Source organism: Tursiops truncatus, chromosome 2 (genome assembly GCF_011762595.2).
Source record: "Tursiops truncatus isolate mTurTru1 chromosome 2, mTurTru1.mat.Y, whole genome shotgun sequence".
NCBI lineage: Eukaryota > Metazoa > Chordata > Mammalia > Artiodactyla > Delphinidae > Tursiops > Tursiops truncatus.
This window is the reverse complement of record NC_047035.1, coordinates 52,971,558-52,991,089: the sequence shown is the minus strand read 5'-3', so window position 1 is coordinate 52,991,089 and position 19,532 is coordinate 52,971,558. Positions and strand designations below refer to the sequence as shown.

The following is a 19,532-nucleotide window of genomic DNA, read 5'->3' as shown; positions in this document are numbered from 1 at the left end:
GAGAGGCCCGCGTGCTGCAAATAAATAAATAAATAAATAAATAAATGCTATCATGTTAAGCTACTGTTTTGGGGTGGCTTGTTACACAGCAATGAATGATTAGAACAATGTGCCCTTTCACATGAGCTAGTCACATCACACAAATGTTTAATATGATTTAACATGTATATAGAATTTCCATATTTTGCTTGATATCATTTATTATACACAGGGTATCAAAGGATGATAGATGTCCAAAAGAAATATCTAATGTAAGCCAGTAAACTTTTATAAAAAGTGATTCATTCACTCAACATATATTTATTGAGAATCTACTATATGCTGAGTAATTTTTTAGACTCCAGGGATGTCACTGAGAAACACAACAAACTGATAAATTCTTTGTCACTATATACAGTGTCATGAAAGAGACAGGCAATACATTTTTAAAATGTATAAAATAACTCCAGGTAGTTATGTGATAAGAAGAAACAACAGATCAACAGATCGTTCAAGGGATTAGGGGTTGATTATCTAAGATAGGGTAGTCAGGGAAGATATTTCCCAGAAGACGGTTTTTGAAAATTAACACCCCAGGCTGAAAGAACAGCAAATATTTAAGTCCTGAGTTGTGAAAAAGAACAAGAAGAATAATGTGTCTAAAGCAGAGTGAGTAAAGAAGAAAGTGACATGAGATGACAATGAGAAATGTGAATTCCATTTTAGGTGAGATGGTAAGCCATGGGAGGAATCTGATCAGGGGAATGAGATGATTTCAATCACTCTGGCTCTTGTATGAATGTAACAGAGGTGGCTAGCTGTTGACCAAAATCCATGCTCTCTTATACCTGGCACACAGTGGTGTGATTATGTGCCTAAGGTCTAGCCAACAGAATGTGATTGGAACTAACACACTTCTGGCCCATAAAAAGTCTCCCATGTGTGATCATTCAAGCTCTTTCCCACTTCCAGCTGACAGGGATGGAGGTAATACTCAGAACAACCTTAGCAGCCACAGTTTGAAGATGGCAGAAACATCATCACCCTAGGTGCATAATGACTGCACGGAATAGACTCTCTTACTCCTACACCTGCTCCCGCCCCGCCCCCCGCCCCAACACCAATCATATACAACACCACTGCCAGCATCATCAACTAGGAAACACCCTAACTTTTTCATGAAAAAAAGCTAAAGTAATTTTGTTTTGAGTAATTACATGTATGGGTCTATTTGTTAACTCAGTCAAGTCTACCTTACCTAATACAGTGGCTAAGCAGCCCCTTCTAAAAGAGGGGCTGGACTGGAAAGAAGATTAATGAAAAGACTATTTTAATGAACTAGGGGAAATATACTGATAGTTGACACAAGGGTGGTAACAGTGAACTTGGCAAGATATGGTCAGATTCAGAGTATAGTTTGAAGATAGAACCAAAAGAACTTACTGATGATCACATTTAAGAATATCAGCTAGAAATTTTGAAAATTCTTATAATCCTTCAATACTCTTGTGAAACCAGATAACAGAATAGACTTTTCCTGATTCACTTTTGACTGAGAACAAAATCCACAGAATTCCACAATGAGTGTAAGACAAATCTCCTTCTTATGCAGAATTTTCAAAGAAACTCCATTCTTTGATTCTTGGACTTTATAGAAATTAAGCACATAAAAAGTGGCAGAGACCAAATTTGTTTGGAAGGATATCTTTGGATAAAACTGTGAGATGAAGCTTCTTCCAGGCCCAAGGCAGCAAGAGAGCCTGTCTATTTCATCTCAGTCCCAGTGAGGGGCTTTTCATGGGACCAGCCAAACCTCTAAAATATTTTCCCTGAAATGATGCCTGACATATTTGAGAAGACCAAAACCTGTGTGACAACAGGATAGAGGTGGCTACATTGGAATCTGTGTGCTCTCACAGAATTTATTGGTAAGAGCTTCTGCTTACAGCTGTGAGTCACACACGGAAGGAGAGGTAGTATGGGCTTCTTGTCTTGGGCTCTGTTGAGTTGGCTACCTGGAGGAGACAGAGAAGCTCTCAGCAGAAAGGCGGTAGAGGTAGGGCATGAGATGCTCAGGGAATGTGACACATCAGTGGTCTTGGGAGAATCCATGACTAGAGAGTTCTCCTTGGTGCACACAGATGTGCATCTCTTCTAGGTAGAGGAATCTCTCAACAGTCCATTAATGTGCCAAGGAAGAAAAAAATATGTTTTATATAGAGAAGACCTTCCTACCCCACCCCAAGCCAGGAAGGTCAGAATCTGGCTATCAGGTCAGGGATGGGGTGGTGGAGAGGAGGGTAGAGAATAGACAATAAAACAGGAAGAAGCCAACCACACCAGCCCCTGTCCCCTTTCCCACTGCAAGTCTCCAGCCCAAAGTGGACCCAAGCGGGGCAGGGGAGAAAATTTTACATTAAATCAGGTTTGGAGTTTCATTACTATTTTGGAACGTGTATCCAAAACACTGAACTAAATGCATGATTGTGACCTGAATGCACTGTAGGACTCTCTATTTCTAATAATGAACAAAAGAGTTATGCAGTTTGCCGACTTTTCTTCTGAAGCAGGGGAAGATTAAGCCACTGAATAAAATTTTAAAAGACCACAGGACACTAAGATACAGTAATGTCTTGGTCATGTTATGAACCATGACTGCTCAAGACAGTGGCTCATTCAATTCATGATGGAAGAGAAATGTGGGCATTTCTAATTACAGTGACTCACAACAACAGAGAACTTTAGGTGGGAAAGTTTGGAAAGCCCTGACCTCAGGCCACCCCACATGTACCTAGGAAATCAACACAGTTTTCTTATCAAATGTATTAAGCAACTGCTTCTCTCCTGACTTGAGAGAAATGTGGCTCAATCACAGCAACTTCTTAAAGGATCATAAGAAAAGGCACTGCTGCTATATTTATGAATGCCTAACAAAATTTTAAAACATATGAGATTCTTCTTCAGTTTTGGAGCTTGTTATCTACATGGAGGATTATCTACATTATTTAAAGTGTTCTCTCTTTTTTTTTTTTAAAGTCAAATGACACTTCAGAAGTGTTTCTAGAGTTTTATTCCTGTCTGCATCCTACAATCTTATTTTGTTCATGGATATTCTCAAATGGCAGTGGGAATTCTATGCACAGGATATTGTCGTGCTTGTTCAGAAAACCTGGTCTGTGGATCTTGATCTAATTACAGAAAGGAATGGGGGGAAAATGAACCTAGAGCTCTGTTTTTGCTTTATCCATGACACAGTTAATCTAAGACACTGCAGAGGTCTACAAATTCAGAAGACTTGAAAATAATTTCTTTGATATAATAAGAAGAAAACCGTTTTTCTTTAACTGAATTTCTTGGCCTTTGTGGCAGAAATCAAATGCCACATATTATTGTAGTAGTTTTGCTCCCCACAGTTTAACCTAGGACCCGTTAACCAAGGCTACTTCTATATTCAGTAAGATTACATGCAAACTCAATTTCATGAATTATGTAAATGCCACTGCTGAGAGGTTCTACTGGTAATATAATATGACTATGCAAATGTACACTTCAGATACATTTAAGGCATAAAAAAATTACAAATTGGAGAAGTACATTTTTAAGGCTCTGTTTATTTTAGGCCATTCATGTCAAAACTGAAAACTGTCTTTTGTAAGAACACAGATGAAAAGTTCTAGATGAAATGGGGAGGAGCAAATCATTTTGGGAGCATCTATTGCTGTGAACTGAGTTAATTCCTTATGGAGGGTACCTAAGCAACACCAACATTTTATGCTAGACATTTTGCCAGTTATACCGGGATTCAATATAGTTTCAGATGATCCTACGATCAAACTAGATATAGAAAACCATAGTCATCAAAGACTGAGATGAAAACTGATTTAGAAGTTGGGTTGGTTCTGATTGTGAAGTTTTAGGAATAATTTAATCAATGGATTTTTATTTTATTTTCCTTTTTATGTATGCTAATGGGTGATATACAGTTTAAAAGAAAACCTAAGTATAACAAATCTGAAAGACTTCTTTCAATAACATTTGATCTCATAGGAAAACACTGTAGTAGCTCAAGTGGCATGATGTTTTATTTTATAATGATACATAAAATAATGGTATATCTTGCAATTACTAAATATTGTATGGCTTACAATTTTGTAGCAGATAGTGCAGTATCCACAGAGTCTTTTTTTTTAAAATTTTTATAAACAACAGCAATTTATTTATCACAATTCTAGAGGCTGGGAAGTCCAAGATCAAGGTGCCAGCAGGTTCAGTGTCTGGTGAAAACCCACTTCCTTGTTCATAGACTTTTTTTTGGCTATAATTTCAAATGGTGAAAGGAAAAAGGGAGATTTCTTGGGCTTCTTTTTTTTTTTTTTTAAATCCGTGTGGCTTGTGGGATTTTAGTTCCCTGGATTGAACCTGGGTTGGGCCTGTTTTATAAGGATACTAATTCCATTCATGACGGCTCTACCCTCACAACCTAATCACCTCTCAAAGGTCCAACCTCCTAATACTATCACCTTGGGGATTAGGATATAAACATATGAACTTTGCGGCAGGGGACAGGAACATTCAATCTATAGCAAGGTGCTATTGGCATGTGGTGGGTAGAGGCCAGGGATGCATCTAAACATCCTACAAATGCACAGAGCAGTTCCCACAAGAAAGAATTACCATCCTAAAATGTCAGCAGTGCCAAGGTTGAGAAACCCTGGTTCAGATTTATCTGATTGTTTACTTATGATTAGGTTCACGTTTGACATTTTTTTGGTGAAAACCTACATAGGTGATATTGTGGCTTTTTAGCAAATCTCATCAGGAGGCTCTTCCTGTCAAATTGTCCCTTTTGGTGGTCCCTAAGTCTGATCATTTGGTTAGAGTAGAGACTGCTGAATCTCTCAACTGAAATGCTACCTTTCCTGCTTTGTTGTTAGTAAAAACTACAAAGGGGTAGCTTGTAGTTTGGGGAGATACTTGGAGATCTTGTGAATATTTTATTGCCTCCAAATATTTTACCCAATAATTCAGCATCCATTGATAATCCTTGCTAGAACCAACTATTACACCGGGGATTGCAGAATGGTTGTTTTCTTTTATTCTACCATTCCTTCTAGGATTTTTAGCTGGGATCCTTCTGTAAAGAAGAGCTTTTCATTTCTATTTTTCTTTTTCATTTTACTATTACTATGGACTAATGAAATTTTAATTTAACATATTATAAACCATTATCATCGTTAACGCATTTCAATGCTCAAATTGCCACTAATTAGGCCAACGGGAGTCACTTTAAGCTGTCTCCTATGTCCTTTTGACATTTCCCTTAGTCTTTGAGCTTTCCAAGATGCTTTATTATTTTTATTTTTACTTTTCATAGTTATTGACCACATTCCCCACACTGTACATCTCATACCCATGACTCATTTACTTTGCAACTGGAAGTTTGTACTTCTTAGCCTCTCTCACTTATTTCTTTCCTCCCCCACACTTTTTTTAGCCTTCTTAGTCTTCTTTGCTTTCTGGCACAAAATACGTCCCAGGCTCACCTTCTACTTTCCCAGCCCCTGCCCTGGAATCATCTATTTCTCCAAATGTTCCTTTTTTTTTTTTTCCAAGGGGGCATAGTGTTTAGAACCAAGAACTGGGTGTCAGATATGTTCATTGCTACTAGAGTATCATATCACTAGATCTCTGTCCTTCTATATTTGTATCTTCCTTCTCCCACAGTGAAAACCCTGGTTCTCAATAAAAGCAATATATATTTGTGCATTTGTTCTACCCTATAATATATATCCAAAATGGTTTGTGGATTACTCCCCAATAATGTTTTTATTAGCCCGTGGTTTATCCCTTCCTTTTGTGAAAAAATGAATACAGACAGAAGCACTTCCAGAATGGCGTAATAAAGGTCTCTGAAAATCTGGTCCTCCATAAAAGCAACAAAAACACAGGCAAAAATGTCAAAAATCAACTTTTTCAGAATTCTGGAAATTAACCAAAGCCTTGATAAAATTCGAGAAGGATTTATTCAAGAAAAACAGCTAAAACTAGGTAAGAACAGAAAGCTTTCTGGCATTTTAACTTACTCTAATCTCCACCCCTTCTCCTTAGCTTTGCAGTAGACATGAAATCAGTAGCTATGAAATCCACAGTGTCTTGATTTACACTGTAACATCTTACAATATTTTGACTAGAGTATATTTTTGGCCAAGTAGCATATTTCTGATTGTTTGGGTGGTAACAGATAACTGTGGTCACTAAAACCACCACAGTCTATGTTCACAAAATCACAAGTGTTTATCTCAATATACTCAATTATGTTTTGCTTCCATTATAATCCTTCATTAATGATAAATTTTCATTTGTCTACTGGAAGAGTCCTCTTGGGCATATGGATGTCTATTTTAACTTTAGAGGCCTTGGTGACCATCCTCCATCCCCAGCCCAGGACCACACCAGGTAAAGTGAGACATGAAGATGCATATGCTTTCCTTGCACAGTGACTTCACCTTCTCCGAAATGGAAGGTTAGCATCTCTTCCACAGGTAGCACCAGCACACTAGCTAGAACATCACTGCTGTTGACTTAGTGAACCACCTTTTATATAAATTCCTCAAATAAACTTTACCTTTTACTAACTCTGACTTTTCCATGACCTTAGCTAATCTCAGTCTGTTAAAACTCTACCCAGCCTACAAGACCTGATGCAAATGTCATTAGATATTCCCTAATAACCTCAGCCAGAAACTACTATAATTTTTATGTTTATAGCTTTTATTCATGCTTGCCAAACACTGCATCATATGGCTATAAATTGATATATATATTTTTTCACTATCTGAGAGTAGAAGCCTTGAGTACAAGATAATGTTTTATAGATCTCTATGTAATCCCACAATTTAAAGCTCTGCATGTAATAGGGATTCAATAAATGTTTATTAAACATTAAATTGCTGCATTTGTTAAATCCTTAAACTAATACACAATCTATATAACAATGCATAATGCCCTATGCCACATTTGGATTTTAATCATTTTTTTTACTAAGAACATATTATAAAACTATTCCATAGTATCACTAAAAATATGTTATGAAAACTATTCAATGAAAATATAGAAATTTATGCTGTAACATTCTCTATGCAAACTTACCTCTCACAATGATGTTGGTAGACTTTTTTGCAGGGTTTCCCACATTATTATTGGCAATGCAGCTGTAAGTACCAGCATCTTCTGAGGTGATGGCAGGTATGGTTAAAGTTCCTCCAGTCAAAACAGTCTTTTCAGGCAGAGTCCCAAAGGACCTGACCCAAGTGAGAGAGGGTACAGGCTCTCCTCCTGTCGTAACACATACTAATGTTATGGCCTCTCCAGGATTTACAACTATAGGGTCATCCACCAAGAGTTTAATTGAAGGAGATGCTAAAAGACATAAACAAAAGAACATGCACCTATTTAGATCTACTACAACTAGAGTAACAGTATGCTTTATATTTCCTCAAACAATTAAAATGAAACATTGTTCTCTTGTGTCAAAATCTTACTGTACTAATCAAGTTTAAATCATGTAGAATGGTTACTCATTTTAATTACATGTTATAAACCCATGGAATTGTTTTAAGATCTTACACATGGAGAAGGGAATTAAAAAGTTTATGTATTCTTGGATTATTCTTCCAAAATTAGAATGACAAGACAGATTAAAGTTTTAAGACAAAAATCCCTTTCTCTTTTAATGCTGACAATCTCTTTTGTCCCTCCAGGTATAAATATTGCAGCTGTTTAGTCCTTGTATTTTCATGGTGAAGATTGTCATTTATTTAATTTTTGGATCATTCTGAGGTGAAATGATACATATTTTGCAACCTGAACACAACCAAGTAAGATAAAAGATCACTGGAGGTTTTTACTAAGCAGTGGGCCTGGTTTTTCATCTTGAAAGGAATAACAAAATCATGTAATTTAAAGCAGCCCCCATATTTCCTCTCTAACCTCTCTATTCAGAAAGTTTAGGCAATGAGTTTTCATAACCACTGCTTTAAAACTTAGAAACAAATAAACCACTGTTCAAACACAGTCACCGAACTATGACGGCCACCACTCCAATGTTTGGGTTATAATAATCTCCCCAGTGAAAATAAGTTGTTTGCAACTTTTCAGGTAAAAAAAAAATTGTAGATAAATATCCATTCAATAAAAAATGCTGTATTACAGACTTTCCATCAAACACTCAAAGTAGAAACTGCACAAAAACTCTGTTCACATACAGAACTTTTTTTTCTGCTTATACCACAGTGCCAGCCTATATAATGCATTCCTAAATAAAAACAGAGGGAATGCATTAGGCCAATGTTTGAGTTCACACATTCAGAAATATTTGATGCAAAAGTTAAAACTGAAATCTATCCATATTGGGAACACAAAGTGTTCAATTGTACTGTGCAATTTTTTTAGATATTAATTTCAGCTTAGAGTTGGAGAGTGCTTTTCTCAGAAGAGAAGGTAAACTCCTTGTGTGATTCAATATTGTCTGCCTTGTTTGGATACAATGGAATACTACTCAACCATAAAAAGATGAAAACTTGCCTTTTGGGACATGGATGGACCTTGAGAGTATTATGTAAGTGATGCTAAGTGAGATAAGTCAGAAAGACAAATACCATATGATCTCACTCATACTTGGAATATAAAAAACAAACAAAACCCCAAAATATATGTACAAACCAAATGAAACAAAAACAAACATGTAGATACAGAGAACAGAGTAGTGGTTACCAGAGGGAAAGGAGCAGGGGGAGGGTGAAATGAGTAAAGGGGATCAACTTTATGGTAACTGATGAAAACTAAATTTTTGATGGTGACCATGCTGTAGGGTACAAAGAAGTAGAAATATAATGTTGTACACATGAAACTTATATAATATTATTAGTCAATGTTGCCTCAATAAAAAATAAATTTGAAAAGACACCAGAGGAGAGCAAGAAGACAACTCCATATTATAATTATGGTTCTGTGGAATAGGTATGGAATGCCTGGAGGACCTTTTTAAACATCATTGTTGCATGCTGGCCCTTCTAACGTCATCTTAAGAGACACAGAAGTTTCCAAAGTATCTTAATTGCCCTTGTGAGATGTTGACTTGAAATTATAAATATCTATGATAAACCTGTTGGGGAATTCACAAAATGAAAATAAGAGGCAAAAGGCATTGCAATTTGGTAGAAAAGAAAGCATCTCAAAGAGTTATTTAATATTGTTAAACTGATAAAAAAGAAACTACTAATTAAATATTTTTAAAAGATATTATACTTAATTATTGACATAGCATTATGAAAAAGTAAAAGAAATCTCTATAGCTTAGTGTGAGGTAAATAATATAATCTTACAAAGCTATTTAGTTAAAATACAATTGTAGACAGTCCAACAGTTATATTAGTAAAACTCATTTGTTTTACATCGTGTTTTAGTAAAATTAAAAGTCCCAAGGCCTAAGGGCCATTAATAGTATATGTTTAGATTATGGAAACACACAATGGTGACATTAAGAAATATTTGTCCCTGAAATTGACTTGTATAAGGATGAGTTGTTTTTCTATTAGATAGACAATATAAAGAAAAAGGTTCAAGAGAATTTCAAAGCTCATAAAATAATATATAAATAACAAGAGACCACTGTTTTACCTATAGTGCATTGCAGAAGTGTATTCACAATCTTATTAAAAATTCTCTTTTCCAAATCTAAATTGAAAACAGCGTACTGTCCAACTTAGTTTTATTAAAGATGGCATTATTTCTCTGACAATCCCTGATGTTAAAAATATCCCACAAAGACCCCCAAAATGGGCTAATGCTTTCAAGACTTTAAGAATGCTCATACATACTTTAGTAACAAAATTTTACAGCTTTAAATTCTAAAGAGATAAAGGTGAAATTGTCATTTTGTTCTAGCATCTTACGTTTGATTCTGTAAATATCAGCTTTTTTAAACTATGAGGCTACGTTTAAGAACCACAGGGTCATTGGATTCATCAAGTTTAAGTGTAAATCATGCCATAGAGAAAAAAAATTAAAGTAGGAAAAACATAAAAAAAATTTTTTGTGTATTATTAAAAATATTTTAAGAGATTTCATCCTGGGCTAGTTAAGTCCCTTGCTATAAGCTTCCATAGCCCCCTTATTTTCCCTTTCATATCACATCTTATAACATTAGCCAGGCTTCCACTATGGCTCTTCAGACAGAAGCATCATGACTGCGTTCTCTGAAATATGGCCTGATAGTTGAATGGTAAGAGCACAAATTCTGGAGAACAATACCTGGGTTCTTGATTCTGCTATTATTTAATAACTGTGTGCACTTGGGCTAGTTCTTCTACTCCTGAGTGCCTCAGTTTTCCACTGTTGAAATGGAGGAAAATAATTACCTGTCTTACAGAGGTGAGACGATTTAACACGTGTTAAGTGCTTACAATAGTACCTAGTACAAAACATGCATAGAAAAAGCATTTTATTTTGTCATTATTTTCATTACCACCCCTATAGCCTCGTCCTGTGCTTGTACAGTTACTGTGCTTAATAAATATTGGTAAGGCAAATCAATAAGTGGGCAAATGAATAAATGAATGACTAGTGTAAAAAATGTAGTCACTAAACGATGTAATTTTTATATTTCACTCTGACGCATTTGACAGAGATATTTTAAAACCATTTTGACTTTTGGAGGTCCTACGCCATATCACAAAAAACATATTTAAATATACCCATACATTTTGAGGACACATAAAAAAATTTATTAATTTTGTTTTATTGATATATTTTAATTTATAAGTTGAAACTATTGTTTTTCAAGATTAATTTTAGTAGTGCCTTTAAAATCTTATAGGCAGGGAAACCTTCAAGATGGCACAAGAGTAAGACGTGGAGATCATCTTCTTCCCCACAAATACATCAGAAATACATCTACATGGGGAACAACTCCTACAGAACACCTACTGAATGCTGGCAAAAGACCTCAGACCTCCCAAAAAGGACGAAGCTCCCCACATACCTGGGTAGGGCAAAAGAAAAAAGAGACAAAAGAAGAGGGATGGGACCTGCACCAGTGGGAGGGAGCTGTGAAGGAGGAAAAGTTTCCACACAGTACGAAGCCCCTCCACTGGCAGAGACGGTGGGTGGTTGGGGGGAAGCTTTGGAGCCACGGAGGAGAGCACAGCAACAGGGGTGCAAAGGGCAAAGCGGAGAGATGCTTGCACAGAGGATCAGTGCCGACCAGCACTCACCAGCCCGAGAGGCTTGTCTGCTCATCCCGGCCAGGACAGGTGGGGGCTGGGAGCTGAGGCTCGGGTTCTGGAGGTCAGATCCCAGGGAGAGGACTGGGGCTGGCTGCGTGAACACAGCCTGAACGGGACTAGTGCGCCACAGCTAGCCGGGAGGGAGTTTGGGAAAACATCTGGACCTGCCTGAGAGGCAAGGGACCATTGTTTCCAGGTACGCGAGAAGAGGGGATTCAGAGCACAGCCTAAATGAGGTCCAGAGACGGGCGCGAGCACAGCTATCAGTGCAGACAGCAGAGACAGGCATGAAACGCTAAGGCTGCTGCTGCAGCCACCAAGAAGCCCGTGTGCGAGCACAGGTCACTATCCACACCTCCCCTCCCGGGAGACTGTGCAGCCCGCCACTGCCAGGGTCCTGTGATCCAGGGACAACTTCCCCGGGAGAACACATGGCACACCTCAGGTTGTTGCCACATCATGCCGGCCTGCTGCAGGCTCGACCCGCACTCCGTGCCCCTCCCTCCCCCCGGCCTGAGTGAGCCAGAGCCCCCGAATCAGCTGCTCCTTTAACCCCCTCCTGTCTGGGCGGGAAACAGACGCCCTCAGGAGACCTACGTGCAGAGGCAGGTCCAAATCCAAAGCTGAATCCCAGGAGCTGTGCCAACAAAGAAGAGAAAGGGAAATTTCTACCAGCAGCCTCAGGAGCAGGGGATTAAATCTCCACAATCAACTTCATGTACCCTGCATCGGTGGAACACGTGAATAGACAACAAATTATCCCAAATTGAGGCAGTGACATTCGGAGCAACAATATATATATTTTCCTTTGTTTCTTTTTGTGAGTGTGTATGTGTATGCTTCTGTGTGTGATTTTGTCTGTACAGCTTTGCTGTTACCATTTGTCCTAGGGTTCTGACTGACCTTTTTTTTTTTTTAAGTATAGTTTTTAGCGATTGTTATCACTGGTGGATTTGATTTTTGGTTTGGTTGCTCTCTTCTTTCTTTCTTTTTTTAAAATTACTTTTTAGTTTTTAATAATTATTTTTTATTTTAATAACTTTATTTTATTTATTTATTTATTTTTTTGTTTCTGTTTCTTTTTTTCTCCCTTTTATTCTGAGCCGTGTGGATGACAGGGTCTTGGTGCTCTGGCCGGGTGTCAGTCCTGTGCCTCTGAGGTGGGACAGCCGAGTTCAGGACATCGGTCCACCAGAGACCTCCCAGCTCCACATAATATCAAACAGCAAAAATCTCCCAGAGATCTCCATCTCAACACCAGCACCCAGCTTCACTCAACGACCAGCAGGCTACAGTGCTGGACACCGTATGCCAAACAACTAGCAAGACAGGAACACAAACCCACCCATTAGCAGAGAGGCTGCCTAAAATCATAATAAGGTCACAGACACAAGAAAACAAACCATTGGACATGGACCTGGCCACCAGAAAGAAAAGATCCAGCCTCATCCACCAGAACACAGGCGCTAGTCCCCTCCATCAGGAAACCTACACAATGAAATGAACCAACCTTAGCCACTAGGGGCAGACATCAAAAACAACAGGAACTATGAAACCACAGCCTGCAAAAAGAAGACCCAAACACAGTAAGTTAAGCAGAATGAGAAGACAGAGAAGCACACAGCACATGAAGGAGCAAGGTAAAAACCCACCAGACCAAACAACTGAAGGGGAACTAGGCAGTCTACCTGAAAAAGAATTCAGAGTAATGATAGTAAAGATGATCCAAAATTGTGGAAATAGAATGGAGAAAAAACAAGAAACGTTTAACAAGGACCTAGAAGAACTAAAGGGCAAACAAACAATGATGAACAACACAATAAGCTAAATTAAAAATTCTCTAGAAGAAATCAATAGCAGAATACCTGAGGCAGAAGAACGGATAAGTGACCTGGAAGATAAAATAGTGGAAATAACTACTGCAGAGAGAATAAAGAAAAAAGAATGAAAAGAATTGAGGACAGTCTCAGAGACCCCTGGGGTAACATTAAATGCACCAACATTCGAATTATAGGGGTCCCAGAAGAAGAAGAGAAAAAGAAAGGGACTGAGAAAATATTTGAAGAGATTATAGTTGAAAACTTCCCTAATATGGGAAAGGAAATAGTTAATCAAGTCCAGGAAGCGCAGAGAGTCACATACAGGATAAATTCAAGGAGAAACACGCCAAGACTCATATTAATCAAACTATCAAAAATTAAATACAAAGAAAAAATATTAAAAGCAGAAAGGGAAAAACAACAAATAACATATTAGGGATTCCCCATAAGTTTAACAGCTGATCTTTCAGTAGAAACTCTGCAAGCCAGAAGGGAGTGGTAGGACATAATTAAAGTGATGAAGGAGAAAAATCTACAACCAAGATTACTCTACCCAGCAAGGATCTCAGCCAGATTTGATGGAGAAATTAAAACCTTTACAGACAAGCAAAACCTAAGAGAATTCAGCACCACCAAACCAGCTTTACAACAAATGCTAAAGGGACTTCTCTAGGCAGTAAACACAAGAGAAGGAAAACACCTACAATAACAAACCCAAAACAATTAAGAAAATGGGAATAGGAACATACATATCAATAACTACCTTAAACGTAAATGGATTAAATGCTCCAACCAAAAGACACAGACTGGCTGAATGGATCCAAACACAAGACCTGTATATATGCTGTCTACAAGAGACCACTTCAGACCTAGGGACACATACAGACTGAAAGTGAGGGGATGGAAAAAGATATTCCATGCAAATGCAAATCAAAAGAAAGCTGGAGTAGCAATTCTCGTATCACACAAAATAGACTTTAAAACAAAGACTATTACAGGAGACAAAGAAGGACACTACATAATGATCAAGGGATCAATCCAAGGAGAAGATATAACAATTGTAAGTATTTATGCACCCAACTTAGAGTACCTCAGTACATAAGGCAAATGCTAACAGCCATAAAAGGGGAAATTGACAGCAACACAATCACAGTAGGGGACGGTAACACCCCACTTTCACCATGGAAAGATCATCCAACTGAAAATAAATAAGGAAACACAAGCTTTAAATGATATATTAAACAAGATGGACTTAAGTGATATTTATAGGACAGTCCATCCACAAACAACAGAATACATTTTCTTCTCAAGTGCCCATGGAACATTCTCCAGGATAGATCGTATCTTGGGCCACAAATCAAGCCTTGGTAAATTTAAGAAAATTGAAATCATATCAAGTATCTTTTCTGATCACAATGCTCTGAGACTAGATATCAATTACAGGAAAAAAACCTATAAAAAATACAAACACAGGGGGGCTAAACAATACACTAATTAATAACCAGGAGATCAGGGAAGAAATCAATGAGGAAATCAAAAAATACCTAGAAACAAATGACAATGAAAACATGATAACCCAAAACCTATGGGATGCAGCAAAAGCAGTTCCAAGAGGGAAGTTTATAGCAATACAATCTTACCTCAAGAAACAAGAAACATATCAAATAAACAACCTAACCATACACCTAAAGCAATTAGAAAAAGAAGAACAAAAAACCCCCAAGTTAGCAGAAGGAATGAAATCATAAAGATCAGATCAGAAAGAAATGAAGGAAACAATAGCAAAGATCAATAAAACTAAAAGCTGGTTCTTTGAGAAGATAAACAAAATTGATAATACATTAGCCAGACTCATCAACAAAAAAAAAGGAGGAAGACTCAAATCAATAGAATTAGAAATCAAAAAGGAGAGTTGACAACTGACACTGCAGAAATACAAAGGATCATGAGAGATTACTACAGCAACTGTATGCCAGTAAAATGGACAACTTGGAAGAAATGGACTAATTCTTAGAAAAGCACAAAGTTCCAATACTGAACCAGGAAGAAACAGAAAATACAAACAGACCAATCACAAGCACTGAAATTGAGACTGTGATTAAAAATCTTCCAACAAACAAAAGCCCAGGACCAGATGGCTTCACAGGCAAACTCCATCAAACATTTATAGAATAGCTAACACCTATCCTTCTGAAACTCTTCCAAAATATATCAGAGGGAGGAACACCTCCAAACTCATTCTATGAGACCAGTATCACCCTGTTACCAAAACCAGACAAAGATGTCACAAAGAACGAAAACTACAGGCCAATATCATGATGAACATAGAGGCAAAATCCTCAACAAAATACTAGCAAACAGAATCCAACAGCACATTAAAAGGATCATACATCATGATCAAGTGGGGTTTATTCCAGGAATGCAAAGTTTCTTCAGTATATGCAAATTTATCAATGTGATACAGCATATTAACAAATTGAAGGAGAAAAACCATATAATCATCTCAATAGATGCAGAAAAAGTTTTCAACAAAATTCAACACTGATTTATGATAAAAACCCTCCAGAAAGTAGGCACAGAGGGAACTTACCTCAACACAGTAAAGGTCATATATGACAAACCCACAGCCAACATCATCCTCAATGTGAAAAACTGAAACCATTTCCACTAAGATCAGGAACAAGACAAGGTTGCCCACTCTCACCACTATTATTCAACATTGTTTTGGAAGTTTTAGCCACAGAAATCAGAGAAGAAAGAGAAATAAAAGGAATCCAAACTGGAAAAGAAGAAGTAAAGCTGTCACTGTTTGCACATGACATGATCCTATACATAGAGAATCCCAAAGATGGTACCAGAAAACTACTAGAGCTAATCAGTGAATTTCATAAAGTGGCAGCATACAAAATTAATGCGCAGAAATCTCTTGCATTCCTATACACTAAAGATGAAAAATCTGAAAGAGAAATTAAGGAAACACTCCCATTTACCATTACAACAAAAAGAATAAAATACCTTGGAATAAACCTACCTAAGGAGACAAAAGAGCTGTATGCAGAAAACTATAAGACACTGATGAAAGAAATTAAAGATGATACAAATAGATGGAGAGATATACCATGTTCTTGGATTGGAAGAATCAACATGGTGAAAATGACTATGCTACTCATAGGAATCTACAGATTCAAAGTAATCCCTATCAAAGTATCACGGACATTTTTCACAGAACTAGAACAAAAAATTTCACAATTTGTATGGAAACACAAAAGACCCCGAATAGGCAAAGCAATCTTGAGAACGAAACACGGAGCTGGAGGAATCAGGCTCCCTGACTTCAGACTATACTATAAAACTACAGTAATTAACACAGTATGGTACTGGCACAAAAATAGAAATATAGATCAGTGGAACAGGATAGAATTCCTAGAGATAAACCCACGCACATATCGTCACCTTATTTTTTATAAAGGAGGCAAGAATAAACAATGGAGAAAAGGTAGCCTCTTCAATAAGTGGTGCTGGGAAAACTGCACAGCTAAATGTAAAAGAATGAAATTAGAACACTCCTGAACTCTATACACAAAAATAAACTCAAAATCGATTAAAGACCTAAATGTAATGCCAGACACTCTAAAACTCTTAGAGGAAAACATGGGCAGAACACTCTATGACATAAATCACAGCAAGATCCTTTTTGACCCACCTCCTAGAGAAATGGAAATAAAAACAAAAATAAACAAATGGGACCCAACTAAACTCAAAAGCTTCTGTACAGCAAAGGAAACCATAAACAAGATGAAAAGACAACCCTCAGAATGGGAGAAAATATGTTCAAATGAAGCAACTGACGAAGGATTAATCTCCAAAATTTACAAGCAGCTAGTGCAGCTCAGTATCAAAAAAACAAACGACCCAATCCAAAAATGGGCAGAAGACCTAAATAAACATTTCTCCAATGAAGATATACAGATTGCCAACAAACACATGAAGGAATGCTAAACATCATTTATCATTAGAGAAATGCAAATCAAAACTACAATGAGGTATCACCTCACACCAGTTAGAATGGCCATCATCAAAAAATCTCCAAACAATAAATGCTGGAGAGGGTGTGGGAAAAGGGAACCCTTTTGCACTGTTGGTGGGAATGTAAATTGATTAAAAACCTAAAAGTAGAACTACCATATGACCCAGCAATCCCACCCTTGGGCATATACCCTGAGAAAACCATAATTCAAAAAGAGTCATGTACCACAATGTTCATTGCAGCTCTATTTATTATAGCCAGGACATGGAAACAACCTAAGTGGCCATCAGTAGATGAATGGGTAAAGAAGATGTGGCACATATATACAATGGGATATTACTCAGCCATAAAAAGAAAGGAAATGGAGTTATTTGTAGTGAGGTGGTTGGACCTAGAGTTTGTCATAGAGAGTGAAGTAAATCAGAAAGAGAAAAGCAAAAACTGTATGCTAACAAATATATATGGTATCTTAAAAAAAAAAAAAAGGTCATGAGGAACCTAGGCGCAGGACAGAACCTACTAGAGAATGGACTTGAGGACACACGGAAGATGAAGTTTAAGCTGGGACAAAGCGAGAGAGTGGCATGGACATCTATACACTACCAAATGTAAAACAGATAGCTAGTGAAAAGCAGCCACATAGCACAGGGAGATCAGCTCGGTGCTTTGTGACCACCTAGAGGGGTGGGATAGGGAGGGTAGGAGGGAGGGAGACGCAAGAGGGAAGAGATATGGGGATATATGTATATGTATAGCTGACTCACTTTGTTATAAAGCAGAAACTAACACGTCATTGTAAAGCAATTATACTCAAATAAAGGTGTTAAAAAATAGATAAATCAGACAGAGAGAGACAAAAAAAAAAGCTCATAGGCAAAAGTGAAGTGCAAGTGAATGCTAGTTTTTTATAGTGCTCTTAAACTCTCCAACACCACCCTGAGTCCATGCATTATGTTTCTTTTCCTGCACTTACATAGGTAATTAGGAAATTAAGAAAGATTAATCTCATTGCAGTAAATCATGTATGTGGTTGAGTGTTTATTAAATATCTATTGCATGTTTTGGTTCAATTATCCCATCACTACGTAAGAATAAACATGTAAAGCCATCGGGATCATCAGCTTCCTTATAACCATGAGACAAGAGCATTGTTCCAAAACATACTGCAGGATCTAGATAGCCAGTCATTCTTCACAGCAACACATCAGAGACAGATTACTATTTGAAGCTCATTTTAAGTAATAAAGAAATAAAACAGAGAAGTTGAAAAGGGACAAGAGAAACACTGAGTGGACAGTATGTTAATTTTTATTTGGGATGCTCATCGAACCAAAGGAAAAAGTAGAAAAAGGTGAAATACATAAAGTAAAAAAGTAAATCTATCAAGTGAAGCATCTATAGTATATTTTATTTATTTATTCATTTATTTTTGCAGTACGCGGGCCTCTCACTGTTGTGGCCTCTCCCGTTGGGGAGCACAGGCTCCGGATGTGCAGGCTCAGCGGCCATGGCTCACGGGCCCAGCCGCTCCGCGGCATGTGGGATCTTCCCAGACTGGAGCACGAACCTGTGTCCCCTGCATCGGCAGGTGGACTCTCAACCACTGCGCCACCAGGGAAGCCCTACAGTATATTTTAAAAATCATAGATTATTGTAAACATGTTTTATAGTTATTGCCAAAACATGGCTCAAATTACATAAAAATTATTCCAGCTAAGTCTGCTTTTAATATGACACATGCACAGACATACACCACTAGCTATAAACATCCTCTGTGTATACAGTGCTCATAAAAAAAGTGCCCATCAGACTATCCGAATGAGAATCTTGCCAGCACTCAATGATGGAAGGCATGCGTCACCACAGCGGTTGTCTTGGAGACTTGGCTCCTTTAAGATCGGTATGTCAACATTCTAGCATGCTTGATGTTCTCTGTGGTGGAAATACGAGAGATAGATAGATAGGTCTATAAATTATTCGTCCTGGGAGGGATGTAATGAAGTAGAATGACAGAAAAAGAAAAAGAAAGAGAAAGAAAGGGAAAAGAAGGGAAGGGAAATGAAAGAGAGGAGAGACGAAATAGTCTGTGGTTTTTATTTTCCAAAATCCTAAACCTTCAATAACTACAACACGGAAAGTATATTTTAGGAAATATCTCTGAGGAAGAGAATTCTTCCCATGTTCCCTTCAGTTCCTCCCCTCCTGGCCAACAAAAAGAAAGTTTTCTTGGGCTAAGCAACAGTTACTTCAGTTGGTCTGAGACAGAGAGGACTGGCTTCTTGACTCCCACACCAAATCCTGAACATCTGCATATTCAAGAGCAGAGGGGATGCGTGTGTCCCTTTCTGCTTTGAGGTCACTAAGTATGACTGGCTACACAGACAGGCCATAGTGAGTCTCATGGGAAAGGCTCCATGCCTC

General features: G+C 37.7%; 1 protein-coding gene across 1 annotated transcript in view; it reads right to left on the bottom strand.

The window, feature by feature from the left end:
* Positions 1-19,532, bottom strand: part of MDGA2 (MAM domain containing glycosylphosphatidylinositol anchor 2) — an 824,365-nt gene that overhangs the window by 265,514 nt on the left and 539,319 nt on the right. Inside the window, exon 6 of the mRNA XM_033851172.2 lies at positions 7,129-7,398. Within this exon, the coding sequence (XP_033707063.2) occupies positions 7,129-7,398 (270 nt within the window). The remainder of the gene's footprint in view (positions 1-7,128; positions 7,399-19,532) is intronic.